Source organism: Aquarana catesbeiana, linkage group LG03 (genome assembly GCF_042186555.1).
Source record: "Aquarana catesbeiana isolate 2022-GZ linkage group LG03, ASM4218655v1, whole genome shotgun sequence".
NCBI lineage: Eukaryota > Metazoa > Chordata > Amphibia > Anura > Ranidae > Aquarana > Aquarana catesbeiana.
In genome coordinates this window covers 81,375,560-81,398,113 of record NC_133326.1, presented here as the reverse complement: position 1 = coordinate 81,398,113, position 22,554 = coordinate 81,375,560, and the positions used below count along the sequence as shown (strand labels likewise).

At 41.1% G+C, this 22,554-nt stretch overlaps 1 protein-coding gene across 1 annotated transcript in view; it reads right to left on the bottom strand.

Moving 5' to 3' along the window:
• Nucleotides 1–1,232: 1,232 nt before the first annotated feature.
• Nucleotides 1,233–22,554, bottom strand: part of LOC141131459 (protein unc-13 homolog B-like) — a 251,587-nt gene continuing 230,265 nt past the window's right edge. Inside the window, exon 8 of the mRNA XM_073618752.1 lies at nt 1,233–2,977. Within this exon, the coding sequence (XP_073474853.1) occupies nt 2,960–2,977 (18 nt within the window). The 3' untranslated portion in view covers nt 1,233–2,959. The remainder of the gene's footprint in view (nt 2,978–22,554) is intronic.

Below are 22,554 nucleotides of genomic sequence, written 5' to 3'. Positions count from 1 at the left end.
GCCCAAGTGCTTTCACACTGGGGTGTTTGCGGGACATTAGAAAAAGTCCTGAAAGCAGCATCTTTGGGGTGGTTTGGGGGCACTGTATACAGCGCTCCCAAAATGCCCCTGCCCATTGAAATTAATGGGCAGCACTTCTAAAACGAGCAGCGCTTTAGCGCTAACGCTCGGGTGGCCCCAGTGTGAAAGTATGTAATAAGTAGTAACAGCGCCACAGATGTGTGCTCAAGTGAACAGCTGCTACTCCAGTAATTGTGAAAAAAACAATTAGTGAACTGTGTAAAGTGATAAGAATAGCGCTGATCCACACACAAAAAAACTTTACAATCTGAAATGGTGCATACTACAAATTATAACATGTGTATTTATGTTTCACCTCCTTCTTGCTCAGGCCCATTTTCAACTTTCAGTGCTGTCACACTTTTAATGTCTTGAGACATTGTACCCAAATTCCATTTTTATGATTTCTTTTGGTGGTATTTAAACACCAGTGAGTTTTCTATTTTTTGCTAAACAAATTAAAAAAGACTAAAAATTTTGAAAAAAAAAGTTTTTCTTAGTTTCTGTTGCAAATAACAAATTTTTCTCCTTCACTGATGTGCGTTGATGAGGCTACACTGACGGGCACTGATAGGCTGTGCTGATGAGCAATGGTAGGCACTGCGGCACTGATGGGCAATGGTAGGCACTGATAAGGAGCACTGATGTGCACTGATAGGTAGCACTGATGGGTGGCACTGATGGGCACTGATAGATGGCACTGATGAGCACTGACAGGCATCACTGATGGGACTGCACTTATAATCATTGCACTGATTATTAGTGCGGATGTCGCCACTGAGAAAAGCTGCTTATTGACTCTCCTCTCCTCACACGCTGTCAGCGTGAAGAGAGCAATGCCGATAACCGGCACTTCCTATTTACACTGTGATTGGACACAGCTGATCACATGATAAAGAGCCTACGTCATAGGCTCTTTACCATGATCAATGATGCGGTGTGTCTGAGCGACACATGGCAGCATGGATTGCCTCACTACGCACCCCCAGGGGTGCGTACGAACGGCTATTCTGAAGGACATCACATGACGTCCACTCAGAACGGGAAAGCCACTGCCCGGCCTTCAATCTGCTATAGGCCATGAAGGAACTGGTTAATCACGCTTTGTTCTAAACTGAATGCTACAAATCTTTATATACCAGGAAAATTCTTCTGCTTTATTCATCCTCTGTGCTCAGAAAAAATGTGACTGCCCTGAGCTTTCATTTCTTATCACTGCATCTCTCTGCTCATTTCCACTACTTACTGGAGAGGTGGTGCAGTATGGGGGAGATGGGCACTGATTGGCAGCTCTGGTCCACAGTCTGAACTGGAACCTCTAACCTATATAGCTTTACTAATTTTAGCTCTACTATAACTGACATACCTTACACTTGTAAGTGACAGATTGGGGGCAAATTATTGAGGCACTTCACCTCCTTAACATTTCCAAAATACGCCCCTTCTGAACTAACGACACCAACAAGCTAATAATTCACTTTCCTGACTTCTGATTGCCCTGCAAATAAAGTTGAAAAGAATGACAACTTACAAAGTCATCCACAACTTTGCTACATCACCACCCTTGTCTCAAAATATCACCCAAACTGTCCTCTTCACTCCACCCAGTACTTCCTGGTCTACAGCGCCCTCATCACCTCCCCCCCTACTCAAACTTCTTCAGAGCATCTCCCAACTTCAGGAACTCCATACCCCAAGCTCTTTAATTATTTCCTACTCTGTGTGTGTTTAGGCAATCCCTGAAAACTAATTTCTTCGGGCAAGTCTAATCTGCCTTCTAACAACTATATTGTACTTTCTCATATAACTCACCCCTACACAGCTACTACTTTTTGTATCACTTGTCCTTCCCTTTCAGATTGTGAGCTCTCACTTGCAGCCATCCTCCCCAGTGATCTTGTCTTAAATTGTATTGTAACTGCACTGTATCCCCCTTTATTTTGTAAAGCTATGTGTAAGCTATATACTGTGCATTATGTATAGCAGGGGTCTTCAAACTATGGCCCTTCAGTTATTCAGGAACTACAATTCCCATCATGCCTAGTCATGTCTGTGAATTTTACAATGCTTCATGGGACGTGTAGTTCCACAACAGCTGGGGGGCCATAGTTTGAAGATCCCTATTGTATAGTAACAATAATATTAATAATAAAAAGAAACTCAAATAGGGTCCAAAGCAACCAATCAGGAGTGTGGTTTTATTGTATATCCTGCAGTTGAAAAGGAACATCTAAAATGTTATTTGATACTAAAGGCAATACCTGCACATGTTATGCTTTACTTCACTTTTACTGCACCAAACAAATCATCCTTAATATGATATACTGTCAGAGCAGTCATAACTATGCTACAGCAAAACTCTAAACTAATAAAAGCTGCACAGTCATTACTTGAATATACTTTGCAGCTGTTGATAATGAAAAAAATGCATTCCCAAATGTACCTGTATTGTACAGTATTGAAAAGGTTATTACATTTGGAGAATTCCACAAAAACTTGTTTAATACAGACAAAGCTGAACAAATAATGTGCTCCAATACGCACGCATCCTAACTGTCAATTAGCATATCTGCAATTAGCAAATGCGGTGGAAATGATCACAATTTAATTTAGTCTCATAAAGGCATTTGCATTTGTTGGAAGCCTGAATAGGTGAGCGGTTCTCAGCTGTGCCTCCGATTTTTCTTTTGGAGGCTTCAACCTCGGAATACAAATGCCTCTGATAGTTCTGTCACTTTCAATAGTGGTCAGGGAGACAGCATGCAGCTTGGAAAAGCCATAAATTATCTTCTCAGCAGAGCCATTTCTTGCCGAACCTTAAAGGTGATAAATGATGATCTGTATTGTCTGGTGCTCTCTACAAACTAATATAAAATATGCAGCCACCAAATAATGTGTCTTAATTGTTGTTAATTCTCTGGAGGAAAAGAAAAAAAAAACACATAATTTGAAGAATACTAAAAATGGTTGTATGAACGAAATGCTTAAATATTTAAAAGAGGAAAAAGGGTTGTTCTGTAGGCTGCTCAAGTTGTCTGCTTCTGTTAGTGTCAATGTGATTGCCTTAACAACTATTCCTTTAGCATTTAGGAAGGGTTGGCTCTAGGAACAGTCGACCTGGAGCAAAATGATTTTGGAAAGTCACTGAATACAATACATCATCCAATAACTTTGAGGATTGTCATACCTCTAGGCGGCAGATGTCTGGCTACTGTCGCCTGGCTCTATTTGCTTGTAATAGCAGGCAGGACTCAGGACCGAGGCACAGGAAATATTTTATATCTTATGACATATCTGTCAGAACAGTTTAGATTTTTGTCATTCATAATGATTCTTCAATCTTTTAAAACTGCCTGGACCACTGCTTATCATATTTCATTTTTGCTGAACAGGCTATCTATTTTTGTTCCACAAGCTAAAGTGTTTTCAATTTCAGTTATTGAATGTTATTTGCTAAATAAAACAGGAGTAAAGGAGTACAAGGCTACAGTACAAGCCCATTTTGCCATAGCAGCAAATTGAGTAATAAGAAATGGTCATCTCCATGAATAGCCACTGCTTATAGATTTCAACTTTATAGTGTTTTGAAATATAAATCATTTCACAATATGTATCATAACTTGCCTTTTTTTTGTGATTTTTCTTTATGCCAAAATGTCACTTGCCCCCCCTACCAATCATTGTCTCCTTGTCAGTGTCTCCCAGGAGGTCTGAGGGATTGTGGTTTGTGATATCATTCTTCTGCTGCTTTAGCAACAGCATGATAAGATGACCAGGGCTCAGATACTGACTGTGCTCCAGACTGGAACTTGTCAGGTCTGGGTGGAGCTGTAGCAGACATCCCAACCTGCAAAAACTCATTTCAGGGAGGTGTCAAGCTCATTTCAGGGAGGTCACGCTCCGTGCCGACAATCCCCCCCCCCAATTCATAATAAAATACTATAATAAAATAATACTTTAAAGATAATTAATAATATAATACCATAATAAAATAATACTTTAAAAGATAATGTTGTGTCACACTCACCAACAATGCATCCTCATTGTGCCCATTTGCAGCCTTATCAGTGCCAATAATGCAGCCTCACTGTGCCCATCTGCAGCCTTGTCAGTGCCCATCAATGCAGCCTCACTGTGCCCATATGCAGACTCATCAGTGCCAACAATGCAGCCTCACTGTGCCCATTTGCAGCCTCATCAGTGCCAACACTGCAGCCTCACTGTGCCCATTTGTAGCCTCACTGTGCCAACAATGCAGCCTTGTCAGTGCCCATTAATGCAGCCTCACTGAGCCATCAATGCAGCCTCACTGTGCCCATCTGCAGCCTCATTATTGTCAACAATGCAGCCTCACTGTGCCAAAAATGCAGCCTCACTGTGCCCATCTGTATCCTCATCGGTGCCCATCTGCAGCCTCACTGTGCCGACAATGCAGCCTCACTGTGCCCATCTGTAGCCTCATCAGTGCCCATCTGCAGCCTCACTGTGCCCATCTGCAGCCTCACTGTGCCAACAATGCAGCCTCAATGTGCCCATCTATATCCTCATCAGTGCCCATCTGCAGGCTCGCCAATACCTCGATTACACACAGTGGTTGTCTTCCACTGTGTCATACAGCTGAAGTCTTAATTGTTCAGCGGCTATCCACTGTAACAAAGCCCCGCCTCCACATTCATGATAGACGGTCAACTGAACACTGATACAATGCTGATACATTGAATTAGTGTTCCGTCTATCATGGATGAGGAGGCGGGGCTTTGTTACAGTGGATGGCTGCCAAGCATTTAAGACTGCAGCTCTATTTGTGGAAAAAGAAGGACATACATTTTATTTGATATAGCATCGCACAACTGCGCAATTGTCAGTTAACCAGTTGCAGACCAGCCACCACAGTTTTACTGCGGCAGGTTGGCTCTGCTGCACGAAATAATGTTATTGTACGTGAACTCGCGAGGCCCAGATAGCAGGTGCGCGCGCCCTGCCAGTCACATTTACACAGTAATCAGTGCATTTTTAATTGCACTGATCGCTGTAAAAATGTGAATGGTCCCAGCTGATTGCTGCCATTACTAATAAAAAAAAATTATTAATAAAAATGCCATAAAACTATCCCCTATTTTGTAGATGCTATAACTTTTGCGCAAATCAATCAATAAACGCTTATTGCAATTTTTTTTTACCAAAAATATGTAGAAGAATACGTATCAGCCTAAACTGAGGAAAAAAATGTTTTTTTATTTATAAATGTTTTATTTATTTATATATTTTTATATTTTTGGGGGATATTTATTATAGCAAAAAGTAAAAAATATTGCTTTTTTTCAAAATTGTCACGCAAAAAATAAAAACCACAGAGACAATCAAATACCACCAAGAGAAAGCTCTATTTGTGGGAAAAAAAGGACGCCAATTTTGTTTGGGTACAACGTCGCACGACCGCGCAATTGTCAGTTAAAGCGACATAGTGCTGAATCACAAAAAACGCTCTGGTCAGGGAGGGGGTAAATTCTTCCGGGGCTGAAGCGGTTAAAGTAACGCAGTGCCGTATCGCAAAAAATGGCCTGGTCATCAAGGGGGTAAAACCTTCTGGGGCTGAAGTGGTTAAAAAAGCGAGATAAATACCGCAAAAAAACATGAGATAAATCATTAAAGTAAATTTACTAAAACACACACATTAGTTATTTATCACCTGATGGTTGATGGCGATATTTTAGAAATGTACAAAATAACAATTAAAGGAACTCTGCCCTTGGCAAGAAAGTTAAAAGTATACAATGTATCAGTGTGAAAATGTTCTCCTCCGAGCTCAGGAATGAAAATAAATTGTAACATTTCATCAGAGGGAGATTGTTTTGTGAATGAAAGCACCCTTGAATGTTTTCATAGTTTCACAATATTGCTGTTTGCCTTCTGGTGCAGTGTTAGCCTGCAAAATAAAAAATTGTGAAAAAACAGCGCCAAAAATAACGCAAAATTTAAGTGCTAAATATGCAAAACATAAATATTTAATGCATACAGTAAATAATGCATGTTTTTTTTGTGAACTGACTACTTTTGAGATAAATACTGCATGAGTTATTTTAACTCAAAAATTCATACGGTATTTATCTTTTAGTGAATTGACCCCTTTATCATAAAAAATATTATCAGAAAAAAAGTCCAGAGAGATCACCCTAGGAGGAGTAGCAAGGATAGACACATCAAACATCTCTGTGAGTGCTTAGAACTTATGCTATAACACCTCACTGTTGGTGGAAATTGTCTTAGGAGTACACAGTGCCCAGCCGGGGTGAAGCAACAGTTCAGTTAGAACCCCCAATGTAGTAAAAAAAAGGAATTTATTAATCAGTCATTAAAGTCACATTAGAATAGACCACAGCTGGCCTCTGTTAAAAACATCATGCTGTATAAACGTTCATAACTGGGTGATTCTGCTTTAATTAAACATTACCATAGACAGCTATTGCCTCAAGCCCAATAAACAGTGGCAGAATATAGGCTGCTTGCCCACTATTGATGATATTCCAAACCTTCCTTCGGCTGGTGGGATCACCGCTGCGAGTGGAACCGCTAGGACATTAGCCAGGAAATCCTTGGTAATCCCCTGCATGAGGACGCAGCATCCGAGCTGCGGGAGCCGGGGATGATATCACAAAGCCACGCCGAAGGTTGGGCAGAGCCGGGGAGAAGCGGCTATGGATGGTTGCAATTGATACGCACACCAGAGTGTCAAAGTGTCACCACGACAATGTGTTTTGTGTTTTCTCAAGTCACCTTGAGGATTTCAGTTTTGTCTTTAGTTCTACTTTAAGGTAATGTGTTGTTCACAAAGCAAGACCATCTCACTCATCCCTAAATCAATTATCTTCTAACAAACATGTTATATTTACCTGCTCTGTGCAGTGGTTTTGCACAGCGCATCCTGGATCTTCCTCATCTCAGGTCCCACGCTGGTGCTCCTGGCTCCTCCCTCCTGCCAGGTGACCCCATAGCAAGCAGCTTGCTTGTGGGGCCACCCAAGCAGGCATGCTCTTGATCCGTGGCTTTGTGTGTCTATTCACACATGGAGCCATGGCTCGGCCCTGCCCTCTCCATCTCCTGATTGGCTCATTGGCTGATAATGACAGCAACGGGAGCCAATGACCAATCAGGAGTGCAAGTCCCCAGAGAGGCAAGGGATCGAGAAGGGGCGCAGGTAAATATTGGGGGGGCTGCTGCACACAGAAGGTTTTTTACCTTAATACATAGAATGCTTGAAGGTAAAAAACCTTGTGCCTTTACAACCACCTTAAACAGCCCATAGATGACTTGATTTTCTTTCCTTTCACCACGGGTTATAGGAAAGAAAGTTGCTTGATTTCCTTAAAAACACAGTCAGTGTTGAAGGGGGAATGCCTCCTGCAGTGCTATTATGTTCTGCCGGTGGTGTGGAGGGGGGGCATGGGGAGCCTTCCCGGACAGTAAAACACGATTAACAACAACAAAAAAAGTGCTGTATGAAAAATCCAACAACTTTTAACTCTGCTCCCTGAAGAAATACAAAAATTATCCAATAAACAATATTATAATTCTCAGATAATTAAGTTATTGCTGCCAACATAAACAGTATAAAATCATAAAGAATAAACCCCAAAATAATTACAATTTTAGGTAGCGCTATAAGATCACTGTTCAGCCAAATAATATAAAAAATGAAACAATAACACCCAGTGTCCACACATGATTTGTAATAATCAATAATGTCCAAAAAACGGAATTAAAACAACTGTTCATAGATTGAATTCTTCTCCACACTCCACCACGTGATTGGGTGAATACCATTCCTCGTAGGCTACACACTCACCAAATTTTAATGTCTCTCATTTTCATGATAGGTAAACTGCTCTTTCAACTGTGCACCACTGGTCAATCGCTGGCTGGGTCATCCGCTCCGCCTCCCTCAATGGACAAGCTCAGCAACAGGGAAAAGAAAGAGGCCCCAATAGTGTGATATTGCTAAAACACCTGTATTTATTCAATCATTGCCAAAATACTACTCACGAGCATCAAAAATTGACAGCCAAATCAAGCATCCAATCAAAATAACTCCCTCCACCAAAGCTGCTAGTGTGAGAATACCAGCCAGTACAAGCCGATACCATTGGCACCCACCCAAGCTGCTCCACCATCACTTCTGGTTTGTCACTTTCGGTGCAGCCACACAATTACTGCTAGTGGCTGTAGCTGCCAGCAGTAATTCAATGTAACAAATCTGACAGAATGGTTGTACCCAAGTTGACTGATGGATCGACTTAGATGCAACCAGCCTGTCTATTCATGGATTGAATCTCGGGAATCATTGCTGAACCGGACAAATTTCAATCCATGTATGGCTGGTTTTTGTCCATGTTACTGTGCATGGGGAAAAGCGCCAAATTCTCTGATGTGTAGGGGTTCCATTAGGAATAATGGCTCATCTGCTAAACAGCAGCACATTTTGGCTATAGGTGTGGGAACACGTGCAATGCACAGGTATCCCCACATCTGTAATAGAGCAAACCTATGATTATTCTTGCTTCTGTTATATGTGTAGTTACAATCACAGTTACACCCTGCTCAGACAGGATTCCTACACTGGTTTCCTATCTGCTCAATAATCCTGACCTATATGCGACCCTTGAGAAATGGAATTGAACACTACAGAATATATAATATAGGTGATGGGCTAGACACTCTGCCAATCACTCAACAGGACCAATCAGTGCATCCCGTGGTCTAGAGTTATGTCTCTGTACAAGCTTTCTACAAAAAAAGTTTTGGGTTGACCTTTCAGCACCAGCACCTGCAGCCAGAACAAACAGATTTCAGGCATTTTTCTGTAGCATCCTGGTGGACCTGTGAAATATTCCTTCTCCATTAATTTACAATTAAAGTTCATAGCATCCAAAGCTAAAATTCGAGACAAATCATATCAGTCAAATTTCTGAAAGATGAAGACAGGCCAAGTGTTTCAGCCAGAGACATTAAGATATCATCAGCAGTGAATGACACACTGAAAGGCTGCTTAGGTTTCCTAGAAGACAGACTCACTCAGAATATGACTCCTTAGGGACTCTGTGTATTTCCTGGACATTTAATACTTTTTACTTCACTGGATTACTCCAAGGATCCATTCTATATCTTCTTAATTGGATGCTTTGATTATAGAACATTCACTGCCTGCGAGCATTTTTTTTTCTTTACCACAAGCACTCAGTTCCTAAGTTACGATTTTCTCGTTCAACATTTTACGAAGCTATGCTTTATTCCACTTAAGATTGGCTTTGAAACAGCAGGAACACAAAATCCATCTTGAGCATCATCATAATCTTTTCTGCTTTGAATTTAGAAAGAAATACTTGTGTTTTGCAATAAAAAAAAAATCATCCAATAATAGAGATGCTGAAAGCAACGATAGTAAAAAGGAAGCCCCTTTGTTTTCTTTATAATTAGAAGAGGAATTCATTTTTGTTGTGTACATAGTTTCTTTGTTGCCTGGCTCTTAGCATATTCTAAATGAGTTGTGTTCACAATGGATTTTTTCGAAGCTTTGTCATTATGTTATTTGCCTCTTATGTGACTTCTAGTTTTGCTTGTGAGCTACACAAGAAATCAATACACTGACAGTCGAGACTGCAGTTATTCCTGCCTGTAGTAGGTACCTAGGCATTGAATCACTCAGAGCATCCATCAATGGTTCTCTCGCAAAGTAGCTAGGGGGAACAAAAGCTCCATGAAGTTTATATATTTGTTTTAAAGAAAGGGAAGAAAAATAAGTTTAATTTTCAACAGTATGTTGTACATTTAGTGCAGTTTATATTCTGAAAAGTAGGAATACTGTAGATTAGTAACCAATTTATGAAGTTCTAAAACAAATTAAATTATTTAATTAGATTTCTAGTCAACGTTTGTCCTTGGGAGTTCATACAGACTAATGTATGTTAGTTAGCTATGGTGAAGAGACCCTGTCACCATCTTTAAAGAAATTGTAGCTGAAAGCTCAATTAATCAAGTATTTTACATCCTTACAGAGTTTTTCCTCTCCATAAACAATGTTGTTTTCTTCACTTGCAATGTGCCTTTAAATTTGCTAACACGTTTTACTTCATCAAAATCAACTCCCTAGCACAGCCCCCTCAATCCTTGCACATTAGTGCCCTCTCTTCCTCTGGGAGTGTCTACTGTATGCATTAGTCTAGCTCCTCTGCCCCTCCACTTACATCCTTGATTGGCGGGCCCAGGATAATATGTGTGCATAGGAGTTACATCATCCAAACAAGAAGCATGCATACAGTGCCTTGAAAAAGTATTCACACCCCTTGAAATTTTCCACATGTTTTCATGTTACAACCAAAAATGCAAATGTATTTTATTGGGATTTTATGCGCTAGACTAATGCCGTGTACACACGGGCGGACTTTTCGGCATCAAAGGTCCGATGGTCTTTTCAATGGACTTTTGACGGACTTTCGATGGACTTGCGAACGAACGGACTTGCCTACGCATGATCACACCAAAGTCCGACGGATTTGTACGTGATGATATACGACCGGACTAAAATAAGGAAGTTAACAGCCAGTAGCCAATAGCTGCCCTAGCGTCGGTTTTCGTCCATCGGACTAGCATACAGACGAGCGGATTTTTCGACCGGACTCGAGTCCGTTGGAAAGATTTGAAACATGTTCCAAATCTAAAGTCTGTCTGATTTTCAACTGAAAAAGTCCTTTGCAGGTCCGATGAAGCCCACACATGGTCGGATTGTCCGACGGATTCATCCCGTCGGACCAGTCCGGTTGAAAAGTCCGCCCGTGTGTACACGGCATAACACAAAGTGGCACATAATTGTGAAGTGGAAGGAAAATGATAGATGTTTTTTAACATTTTTTACAGATAAACATATGAAAAGTGTGGCGTGCATTTGTATTCAGCTCCCTTTATTCTGATAACCCTAACTGAAATCTAATAGAACCAATTGCCTTCAGAAGTCAGAAGAGTTCTTCAGAAGAGTTATTACAGTGGTGCTCTCACATTTAACCACACATGTCAGCTATACACTAATCAACCCACTTCACCTATCAACTAACTCTAATTAGAGTAATTTATTCACAGGTTTGGGTCACATGTTTAATAGATATTAGTGTGTATATATTGCAGTTAATGTTTGTGGTTATTTAGCTATGAATAAGCACTTTTGAAAGTGTGAAACGCGTCAGTGTTTGTGATCCGTTGTTTGCTGTGGCTTGTACTTTTTGGATTATTACCTCCTTTTTTTAATAAAGGCATTTGATTTTGAGTGTGGCTGTCCAGAATCTTCTCTTCAACCAAATATTCTTTTTAGCGGGGGTTCCCTGAGACTTGAAAATTATTTCACAAGTTTCTCTGGGGAAAAATAAATAGAAAAGCTGGTGTACCTATTAGTCATATGGAGATCTAAAAAAGCCCATTTAGGGACTGTTAAATTAAAATTTCTGTACTTTAAAATGGTCCTAAAGGCAGAAGTTTTTTTTACTTTCTTAAAATAAAAAACCTTGTGTGTGCAGCAGCCCCCCTAAGACTTAACTGAGCCCGATCTTCCTCCAGCGATGTGTACGAGAGCCTCGGCTGTCCGTGGACTCTCCCTTCTCATTGGCTAAGACAGCAGCGGGAGCCAATCAAAGTCAGTGAGCGAATGAAGAGAGAGAGTGGGTGGGGCCGAGCCGTGACCCCGTGTCTGAATGGACACACAGAGCAGCGGCTCAGGAGTGAGCCTGCTCGGATGCCCCCATAGCAAACTACGTGTTGTGGGGGCAGGAGGGAGGGCCAGGAGAGCAAAACAACTGCACAGAGCAGGTACAGTAAGTATAACAAAAACAAGACTTTATATCACTTTAAGTACAGGGGGAAATGTTCCATACCCCATGCTGTTACTACTGTCAGTAAAATCAGCCACACAACAAATATAGGTGGGAATTCTGCATATATGCAATATGCAAATGCAGACTTGCATCAAAGTTACCACAATTGCTACTATACATTCATTTTTTGGAACTAGGTGGAGCTGCTGTGCACCAATCTGCTGCCCTCCCTTTTCTTGGAAATCAAGTTATCTGGGAAACATTATTGCACATTTGTTGTATTGAGCTGGAAAGGTGTTCCCAGACACTGTTGGCTGCTTGTTGTCTCTCAGATGCTGAATGCCCAATGAATCAAAATGTCAGTACTTTAAAAACCTGCTTCATATGTATAGCTGATTTTTTTTTTACAGACATACAGTATCGCACAAAAGTGAGTACACCCCTCACATTTTTGTAAATATTTTATTATACCTTTTCATGTGACAACACTGAAGAAATTACACTTTGCTACAATGTAAAGTAGTGAGTGTAGAGCTTGTATAACAGTATCAATTTGCTGTCCCCTCAAAATAACTCAATGCACAGACATTAATGTCTAAACCGCTGACAACAAAAGTGAGTACACCCCTAAGTGATAATGTCCAAATTGGGCGCAAAGTGTCATATTTTGTGTGGCCACCATTATTTTACAGCACTACCTTAACCCTCTTAGGCAAGGAGTTCACCAAAACTTCACAGGTTGACACTTGAGTCCTCTTCCACTTCTCCATGATGACATCACAGAGCTGGTGGATGTTAGAGACCTTGCGCTCCTCCACCTTCCGTTTGAGGATGCCCCACAGATGCTCAATAGGGTTTAGGTCTGCAGACATGCTTGGCCAGTCCATCACCTTTACCCTCAGCTTCTTTACCAAGGCAGTGGTCATCTTGGAGGTGTGTTTGGGGTTGTTATTATCTTGGAATACTTCCCTGCATCCCAGTCTACGAAGGGAGGGGATCATGCTTGGCTTCAGTATTTAACAGTACATGTTGGCATTCATAGTTCCCTCAAACTGTAGCTCCCCAGTGCCGGCAGCACTCATGCAGCCCCAGACCATGACACTCCCATGCTTGACTGTAGGCAAGACACACTTGTCTTTGTACTCCTCACCTGATTGCTGCCACAAACGCTTGACACCACCTGAACCAAAAAAGTCTCTTCAGACCACAGGACATGCTTTCAGTAATCCATGTCCTTAATCTGCTTGTCTTCAGCAAACTGTTTGCGGGTTTTCTTGTGCATCATCTTTAGAAGAGGCTTCCTTCTGGGACGACAGCCATGCAGACCAATTGGATGCAGTGTGCACCGTATGGTCTGAGCACGGACAGGCTGACCCCCCCCCCACCCCTTCAATCTCTGCAGAAATGCTGGCAGCACTCATATGTCTATTTTCCAAAGACAACCTCTGGATATGACTCTGAGCACGTGCACTCAACTTCTTTGGTTGACTATGGTGAGGCCAGTTCTTAGTGGAACCTGTCCTGTTATGGACTTGGCCACCGTGCTGCAGCTCAGTTTCAGGGTCTTGGCAATCTTCTTATAGCCTAGGCCATCTTTATGTAGAGCAACAATTCTTTTTTTCAGATCCTCAGAGAGTTCTTTGCCATGAGGTGCCATGTTGAACTTCCAGTGACTAGTATGAGAGAGTGAGATTGATAACACAAAATGTAACACACCTGCTCCCCATTCACACCTGAGACCTCGTAACATTAACGAGTCACATGACACCCGGGGGGGGGGGGCAATGGCTAATTGGGCCCAATTTGGACATTTTCACTTAAGGGTGTACTCACTTTTGTTGCCAGAGGTTTAGACATTAATGGCTGTGTGTTGAGTTATTTTGATGGGACAGCAAATTTACAGTTATACAAGCTGTACACTCACTACTTTACATTGTAGCAAAGTGTCATTTCTTCAGTGTTGCCACATGAAAAGATATAATAAAATATTTACAAAAATGTGAGGGGTGCACTTACTTTTGTGAGATACTGTATGTTTCATCCTTCCTTTCTTGCGTATTGAACAACTAATGGAAAAGATGAAGCCCATTTTGACTATTATGTCATTAAGTCATTATGGCTGTCTACAACCTAGTATCTCATGTGTTTTTCAAACAAAGGCAGGCAAATATAGCAAGAACAATTCTTAAATTACATGTCAAAACATAATTCAGGGGTAGGAGATCTACCTGAACAACACAGGAGCATTCAAAGATCACCAGGCACAGTGTGCCAGCCACAAAGATCACCAGGCACACTACTCAAATATGATTTAAAACTCTAATTGCCATACTACCGTGTCGCAAACATGTGCATTGCACGACAATCATGGCCTTAAATCAGGTGGTGAGGAGGCAACATAAATAGCTGACGTAAATGGGTGACCCCGCCCCTTCTGACGTTACGTGATGTCACGTAATGTCAGAGAGGGTGAGGTCACCCATTTATGTCACCGGGTGGCCCCGGCCTCAGCTATATAGCAGCTGTCATTGCTAAGAGGCTTCAGTCAGCGGGAGGCAACATAAATAGCTGACGTAAATGCGTGATCCCGCCCCTTCTGACGTTACGTGACATCACGTAATATCACAGGGGGCGAGGTCACCCATTTACGTCACTGGGTGGCCCCGGCCTCATCTATATAACAGCTGTCATTGCGAAGACGCTTCAGTCAGCGGGAGCCTCCCGTGGAGGCGCATTTTTTTCCATTTTTGTATCCGGTCTTCGGACGCTGTGATCGAAGATGAATGGACATTGAGGGATAGTTTTTTTTCTTTACTAAAGGGCTTGTCCCAAATTTTCTACTGACATTTTTAATATTTTGACACTTTTTTTGGGGAATGGGTAGGGGTACAATGTACCCCTACCCATTCTCATAGGAGGTGGGATCTGTGGGTCCCCTTGTTAAAGGGGGCTTCCAGATTCTGATAAGCCCCCCACACGCAGACCCCCACAACCACCGGGCAAGAGTTGTGGGGATGAGTCCCTTGTCCCCATCAAGGGGGGTGGCAAGGTGCTTGGGGGGACCCCAAAACATCCTCCCCATGTTGAGGGCATGTGGCCTGGTATGGTTCAGGAGGGGGGGCAGCTCTCTCACCCCCCTTTCCTGCGGCCTGTCAGGCTGCGTGCTTGGATAAGGGTCTGGTATGGATTTTGGGGGGACCCCTATGCCACTTAAAAAAAAAATTTGGCTCAGGGTTCCCCTTAAAATCCATACCAGACCTGAAGGGCCTGGTATGGATTTTGGGGGGACCTCTACGCCATTTATTTTAAAAATTTTGGTGCATGGTTCCCCTTAATATCCATACCAGACCTGAAGAGCCTGGTATGGATTTTGGGGGACCCCCACACAATTTTTTTTATTTGGGTGCGGGGTTCCCCTTCATATCCATACCAGACTCAAAGGGCCTGGTAATGGACTGAGGGGGGAACCCATGCCATTTTTTTCAATGATTTTTATCTATATTGCCAGGACCGGACAATACATTACAGCCGCGAGCAGTTTTAAATTACATTTTTTCCTTTAGAAATGTCATTTTGCTGTGGTACTGTTATAAACACGGGAAAGATGTACTACTTTACAGGCATACCAAGGACACCCCCAGGCACGATATTTAAAGGAATATTTCATTTTTATTGTTTCACTTTAAGCATTAAGCATCACTGCTCCTGAAAAAATGGCCATTTTTAAAACTTTTTTTTGCATTGATACCTTGGGGCAGGACCCGGGTTTCCAAACACTTTTTATGGCAAAAACTTGCATAAAAGCATTTAAAATGAGCACTTTTGATTTTTCATGTTCGTGTCCCATAGACTTTTTTGCCTGTTCGCAAGTTCTGGTGCGAACCGAACCGGGGGGGTGTTCGGCTCATTATGCAGTGAGAAACACCTTATAAGATCATTCTGTATTGAGTGATAAAGGTGCTTCCAATCATGTTGTCAGTTCTTAAACAATGCTTTAGGTAACAAATCAATAGCTTTTATACCCAATGGGGAGTCACGCCCTCTTCATCTTAAATATCAATACACCGCTTACTATAGCAGATACTTCACATTTTTTTAGTTGCTCGATTCTATTTAAGATACATAGCAGCAGCACAAAAAGCCTCAAGGTTTTTTGCCTTAAAGTATAACTAAAGGCAAACTATTTTTTTTTAGTCTTGGATAGGGTGGAGAGGGGTTACAATGCTTGTCAGTCTTTATTGCTGACAGTGCCCTAGTTAGGGAGATTCACCCTCTCTATTTGTTCTGTTTAAAATAAAAGTAAAGTAAAATAAAACCCACATTTTTGGGTTGTCCCCAGAAATGTAATAGAGGGGGAATTTTCCAATGGGGACACTAGTTCTGGTGACCGGGGGGGTCCCCAAGGAATTCCTTTAATTTGTAGTTATTTCCTCTCACTTCCTATTTGGCTATGAGAGAGGAAGCCAAAAAGTTCTACTTTAATGCATTCTATGCATTAAGGTAAAAAAACCTTCCCTGCTACAGGATCTCCCCAACCCCCCGTTATTCTTAACTGAGCCCGATCCGATCCAGCGATGTGCACGAGAACAGCAGCTCTTGACGCTGTCTCCCTCCTCATTGCGCAGATTGATAGCAGCAGGAGCCCTTGGCTCGCATGGGTGAGCCGAGAGAAGCATCGGAGGGCAGCAGGAAGGGGAGGCGTCATACTGTGCTCTTCATCAGCCTTTAATGTTCATCTCATGGCCGAGTTTTTGTGTAGATGAGCGGAAATATTAAACAGATTCCTCCAGCATATATATGAATATACACTATGATCTTGAGTAATAATGACAGTCACTAAGAGTCGGTAGACAGTGCGTTATATAGCTTGGGGAGATTACTGTGATCACAGCGGAACTATATATTGACCAAGGACATCTAAGTACTTCAACATTTATGAAGGAGACAGCAGCAAATATTCTCCTCTATGCAACAAGCCACCATCCTGAATCCCTTGTCTGTGGAATACCAACGGGCCTATTCCTTAGGATAAGGAGGAACTGCACAGATCTGGTACAATTCAAGAAGGAATCGGATTCCCTATATAAGCGATTCAGGCAAAGAGGATACTCTCACAAGACACTGAGCTAAAAAAAGAGCTTGTTATACAGAGAGAGATGAATTGCTGCTAACTGGTGACTCAAAAAGAGGAAATTAAGTCAAGAAGGGAAATGACCAATCAGATACATTACTAAATTTGGAGCCCAATGGGAAAGTGTCAAAAAAGTTCTAAAGAGCCACTGGCATGTCCTCACATGCAATCCACAGCTAGCAAGAATAGTGGGACCATGTCACCAAATGATAGCAAAACTAGCCAATAATTTGAGGGACTTTCTGCTCCATTCAGAATTCTCTAGGATTCCCCCAAAGGATCAGAAATCGAAAACAAATGGAATGTATCCCTGTGGACACTGCAGCATCTGCCCCTTTGTTGAGAAGACAAAAAGGTTCTCTAATGTAGAGGAAACTAAGACATATAAAATAAGAAGCTTTATCAACTGCTCAACTAACAGGGTTATATATTTGCTGGAATGCCCATGCCATAAGTTCTACATTGGGAAAACTAAGAGACCCCTCCGAGTGCGAATTGGGGAATATATACATTTAATTAAAAAGAAGAAACTAGATCTAGAATCTGAACAAAAACTTAACCAGATGGTATAACACTCTAGGGGAGTCGACGGTCTGAAAGTGAAGGATATAATAGCCCTAAAACTAGCGCAAAGAAGAGGAGACTTTGATAGAGTCTTGAAGCAGGTAGAGAAGAGGTGGATTTTTGACTTAGGTACCCTCTTCCGGAACGGTATGAACCGTGAGCTGAAATTTGGGGTCTTTCTGGACCAGTAATTCACCTTTCTGTTATCTAAATTCTTGTAAAAGTTAAATGTTGCACAATGAAGATAATCTATCTGCTTAAATGGGAACCATCCTATGAGTGCCCTCCCCTCTTTTCTACATCACTCTAAATAGTCAATATGGCTCAACCTAAATTACATTACCTTGAATTCTACATGCACAGTCGCCAGTAATCTTTATTTGTATGTTGAGTTTTTAATTGAGAAGTGTCCCCATCATGGTGTGCATTATGAGGTTAAAATAGGGGCCTCACACATACTGTTATGCCCCTAGTGGTAGATGAAAACATTAAATCTTTTTAATTGTATGAATAGATCTCTCTAATGTGCCCCCTGGAGGTTCTAAAGAAGCTTGCCGAGATTCAGAGCAGACGAAACATGTCAACCGAGGGACACACCACCTAGAGCCCATGGATCACAATACACCAGTTGGAAGGGGATAACATAACCAAGAGATCCAGGAACTTTCTTAACCAAAGTTGTGAGCGCACCATTTCCTGTATACATGCGAAAGCTAACAAGGAGTATCGTGACGGAGGAGACTCCTCAACTATGCATGCATCCAATTTACGCCATTTGATCTTTAACTAATTAAAATTTCATTCTGTGTAATAATATGTTGGTTGTCAGACTGTAAAACCTTATTTATGGAAATATTGATGCGTTTAGAATACTTATCATTAGGGAAGTACCTGCTCGAGCATAATAAAACACTTTAACCCTCCATTCAGCATATTCCTCAGACCCTTTAGTTAGTTGTGGTATTCTGTAAACTCGCTCTGCAAAGACCAGAAAATGGCTACATTTGCAATTCAACAGCTCTCAATTACCATTGGAACCATTGGAAAGATGCTAAGAGTAATTTATGAGAGCCGGTGACTCTGATATAGAACATTGGCCTGCAATGCAGGAAATTTAACTCTGCATAAAACCAAAGACCAGACAAACTTTGCTAAGTAATCTTTACTTTTAATCTAATTGTATGTACTCTTGCTTATCAACTGTTCTGTAATAAATTTTCTGGAAATATTTTTTGCACATTTTGTTTTCTTTTCATTAAAATTATAATTTAAATCATTAAGCTGAATTCAGTGGCGGCTGGTGCTCAATTTTCTTGGGGGAGGAGGGGTCGTGGCCTCCTCATCCAGCCAGACAGCCAGCCAACCAAAGCGAATATTAATTTGCTAATGTCACACAACTGGTTGGGCTCCGGGCACAGTGCTCTGTGCCCTGAACTCACCCCTTTTGAAGCCAATGGCTCTAATCATGTGCTTCTAAAAATAAAAAATAAACCCATTGGAATCCATGCGTCCAGCAACCTGCATGTAGATTAAGGGCCAGAGGCATGGATTAGGGGGGCAGTGCCCCTGTTCCCTGCATGAGCGGCCACCAATGACTGAATGTCCCTGAGTCCCCTGCGAAGCAAAGATGCTTTCATTTTGGTCTGGACATGGAAGCAAGTGTAACAGACATTTGCAAAAGGTTAAAATTGCAACAACAGATGCTCTGAATAGTGCCTGGTGACTAATAAAGTGAAAGATATTCCTGCGCTACCCAGTTGGAAAAAGAAAAGAGGAAAAGGTAAAAAAGAGGAGAGCTGTGGAAGATCTATGCAACTGGACAGCTGCACACACCATAAAAGGGCCAAGCATGAACCCAAAAAAGCAAAGTAGAAGAGGGAGGGGTGCTGCGCTAACCAGAAAAGAGTGCTATAGATCTTCGTATGTGGTCATTTCCTATGTGCTAATACCCAACAGCACATAGAATCGCATAAATAAATAAAAATAACAAGGTCGCAGAAAAAAAAAAAAAAATCGCATAGGTTGGTGTTGGTTGCTAAAAACCTTGTGAAGTGTAAAAATGCTAAAATGTATTAATAATCCAGGGAAGTGATGTAAATAAACTGGTTGTGAACAGTACAACGTAAATATATCTACACATAGAATTGCATAAATAAATAAAAATAACAAAGTCGCAGAGAAAAATCGCATAGGTTGGTGTAGGTTGCTAAAAACCTTGTGAAGTGTAAAAATGCTAAAATGTAATAATAATCCAGGGAAGTGATGTAAATAAACTGGTTGTGAACAGTACAATGTAAATATATCTAAAAATCATACAATGCATATATATAATCAATAGTGCAAAAAAACATATAATAAAGTGCTAGTGCTCAGGTGACCTGAGTGTAATTATTCAGACAAATTCGAACAAAGCATAAAGTGAATAAATAAATATTATAAATCAATATTGCAGTGAATAGTGGCCAAAATTGGTATTAAAATGCCTCAATACAGTGATTAAGAGTGCTAGATGTCCAAAGGTAATAAATGACATGCCAGTAATCCAGCAAAAAAATGTGCAAAAAAAAAAAAGTCTTATAGAAGTGGACAGACAACAGTGCTCAAAAAAACAGCAGTGAGGTGTTTTGGGATGCAATACACTCTGTGTCCTCTTCGTGCAACATACACTAGTGTGGGTAATGGCCCCTTACCTAGCGGTGCTAGGTCAACCGCAGAGATAGTCGCTAAAAGTGCAGGATCTTGAGCCTCAATCACATCCCTATGAAGAAGTCACGTGATCGGTGAGATCACGCGTAGGGACGGAATAGGCTTGTTCATACTGCTGGAAGCATTACGAGCTCGCTGCTCGTAGGAGATAGGCATTTGATCTGTATACTGCTCAATGTGAGTACTTTTTACCTATGTTTTTGAATAAAGCAACCCCCCTGTTCAAAACATACTTCACTATATGGTATCTTTGTCCTGCATATCCACTTTCTTATATACATCTGAGTTGTGGAGGAAGAGCTAGGACCCGCACTGGTCTAGGACCCCAGCTAGGACCATAGCTATATACATCCAGCTGCCATAAGGATCTTGGAACGCTGGCAAGCGTGGACATAGGGACGTGATTGAGGCTCAAGATCCTTCGCTTTTAGCGACTATCTCTGCGGTTGACCTAGCACCGCTAGGTAAGGGGCCATTACCCACACTAGTGTATGTTGCACGAAGAAGACACAGAGTGTATTGCATCCCAAAACACCTCACTGCTGTTTTTTTGAGCACTGTTGTCTGTGCACTTCTATAAGACTTTGGGGGGGGGGGGGGGGGTTAACTCATCCTCAAGCCTAAAATGTAAATTTAACTTGTGTGCAAAAAAAATAGAACAAACGGCCCTGGTAGCAAAATGGTTAAAGAGACCCTGTCACCACACCATACCTTGTTGAAAAAACATATGCTTGCAATGTGTACCAGTGTATTTACAGTAGCAATTTTAGCTACCCAAGCAAAGTTATCATATAAAAATCATCACTTTCTGGAGTATCTGAGTGTAAAAAAATCTCTCAAAAGCCACTGCTTAATAAACCTGCTGCCGGTATTTACGATGTACCATAAGTACATCTACTACACATTGCTAGCATGTGTTTGTTCAATAGGATATCATGAGATGACAGGATCTCTTTTATGATAAAGCTAGGGCACAAAACTGTTTTCCATAATTAGCATTGGACATTTTCCCAAGACTACTATTCAAATTATTCAAGCGTTTTCATTGAAACAAGTACACATGGGAAGTCAATCTGCATTTTTATTACAGTTCCAGAAGAGTTTATTTATGAATGGAAAAACTGCTAATAATTTCAGACTCTGCTGTTCTTACAGATTGTGCTGTCAATCCAGCTCAGCTCTCTGCTAAGGTTTATATGCCAGTCAATATATATTTCCTAATAAGCAATAGAAAACATGGATCTACTGAGTTGCTATGTAATGTAAGCATCTACAGTGCAATGGAATACAATATTAATTGTGTGTAGAAGGAAGTCTATGTTAAATCCAGTGGTTCCAGTGATTCTGTTTCAACAGCAGAAATATTGTATTGTATATTGTGTTTGTCGTTATTTTTATGTAGATTATAGAGATTATAGAGATTCAACAATTACTTGTCTGTGGTAGTGTATACACTTTCTGAAAGCACATACTCTGAAGAATAAAATGGTGGTAGTTGCAATTTCTTTCACATGATATTAGTGCACATGTTTATCAAACACACTTTTTTTGTAAAAATACACTGAAGTTTATTTTTGTGCACAAAAACATAATATATTATTCATTTTTGGTAAAATATAAAAAATAAGGTTGTGATGAGTAAATAGATGCTCAAAATGTGAAGGCCTTAAAATTGAACATGTCTGTGAAACAGCGATAGACAGTGTTACTCAAAATTGCCCATAGGCAATGTTTTAAAACCCTTTACAGATTATCACTTTATAGTTAATTATGGATGAGGGCCCTAAAATTATTGCACCTCACTGAGACATTTGCACCAATATCTAACATGTATAGCTCAGCCATCATTTTCATACATAAGTGCACCCACTGCATGTGTTCATGTTTTTATGTGCAAGTACTATGGCCAGATGTGCTGGTTGGAAGCTGAACAGTGGGAACCTTGAGTGGAGAACATGAACAAGTTTTGCTTTTGACTGCTGGTGATTGCTGTGTTGCATTTTTAGTTTTTTGGGGGGTTTTTTCTTGCAGCTTTTTTAACACCCTTTCTGTCTGTCAGAAACTAGGAATCAGACAGAAGTACAGTTAAATCTCACTTGTTTAATAATAATAAAAAAAGGTAAACAGAGTAAAGGTAGTCAAAACAGAGTTCAGGAACCAGAACAGATAGTCACTCAAGCCAAAACGTTAGGGAGCCAGAGATGAGTGTAGTAGAACAGCAAGCAGGATCTGGAGCCAGAA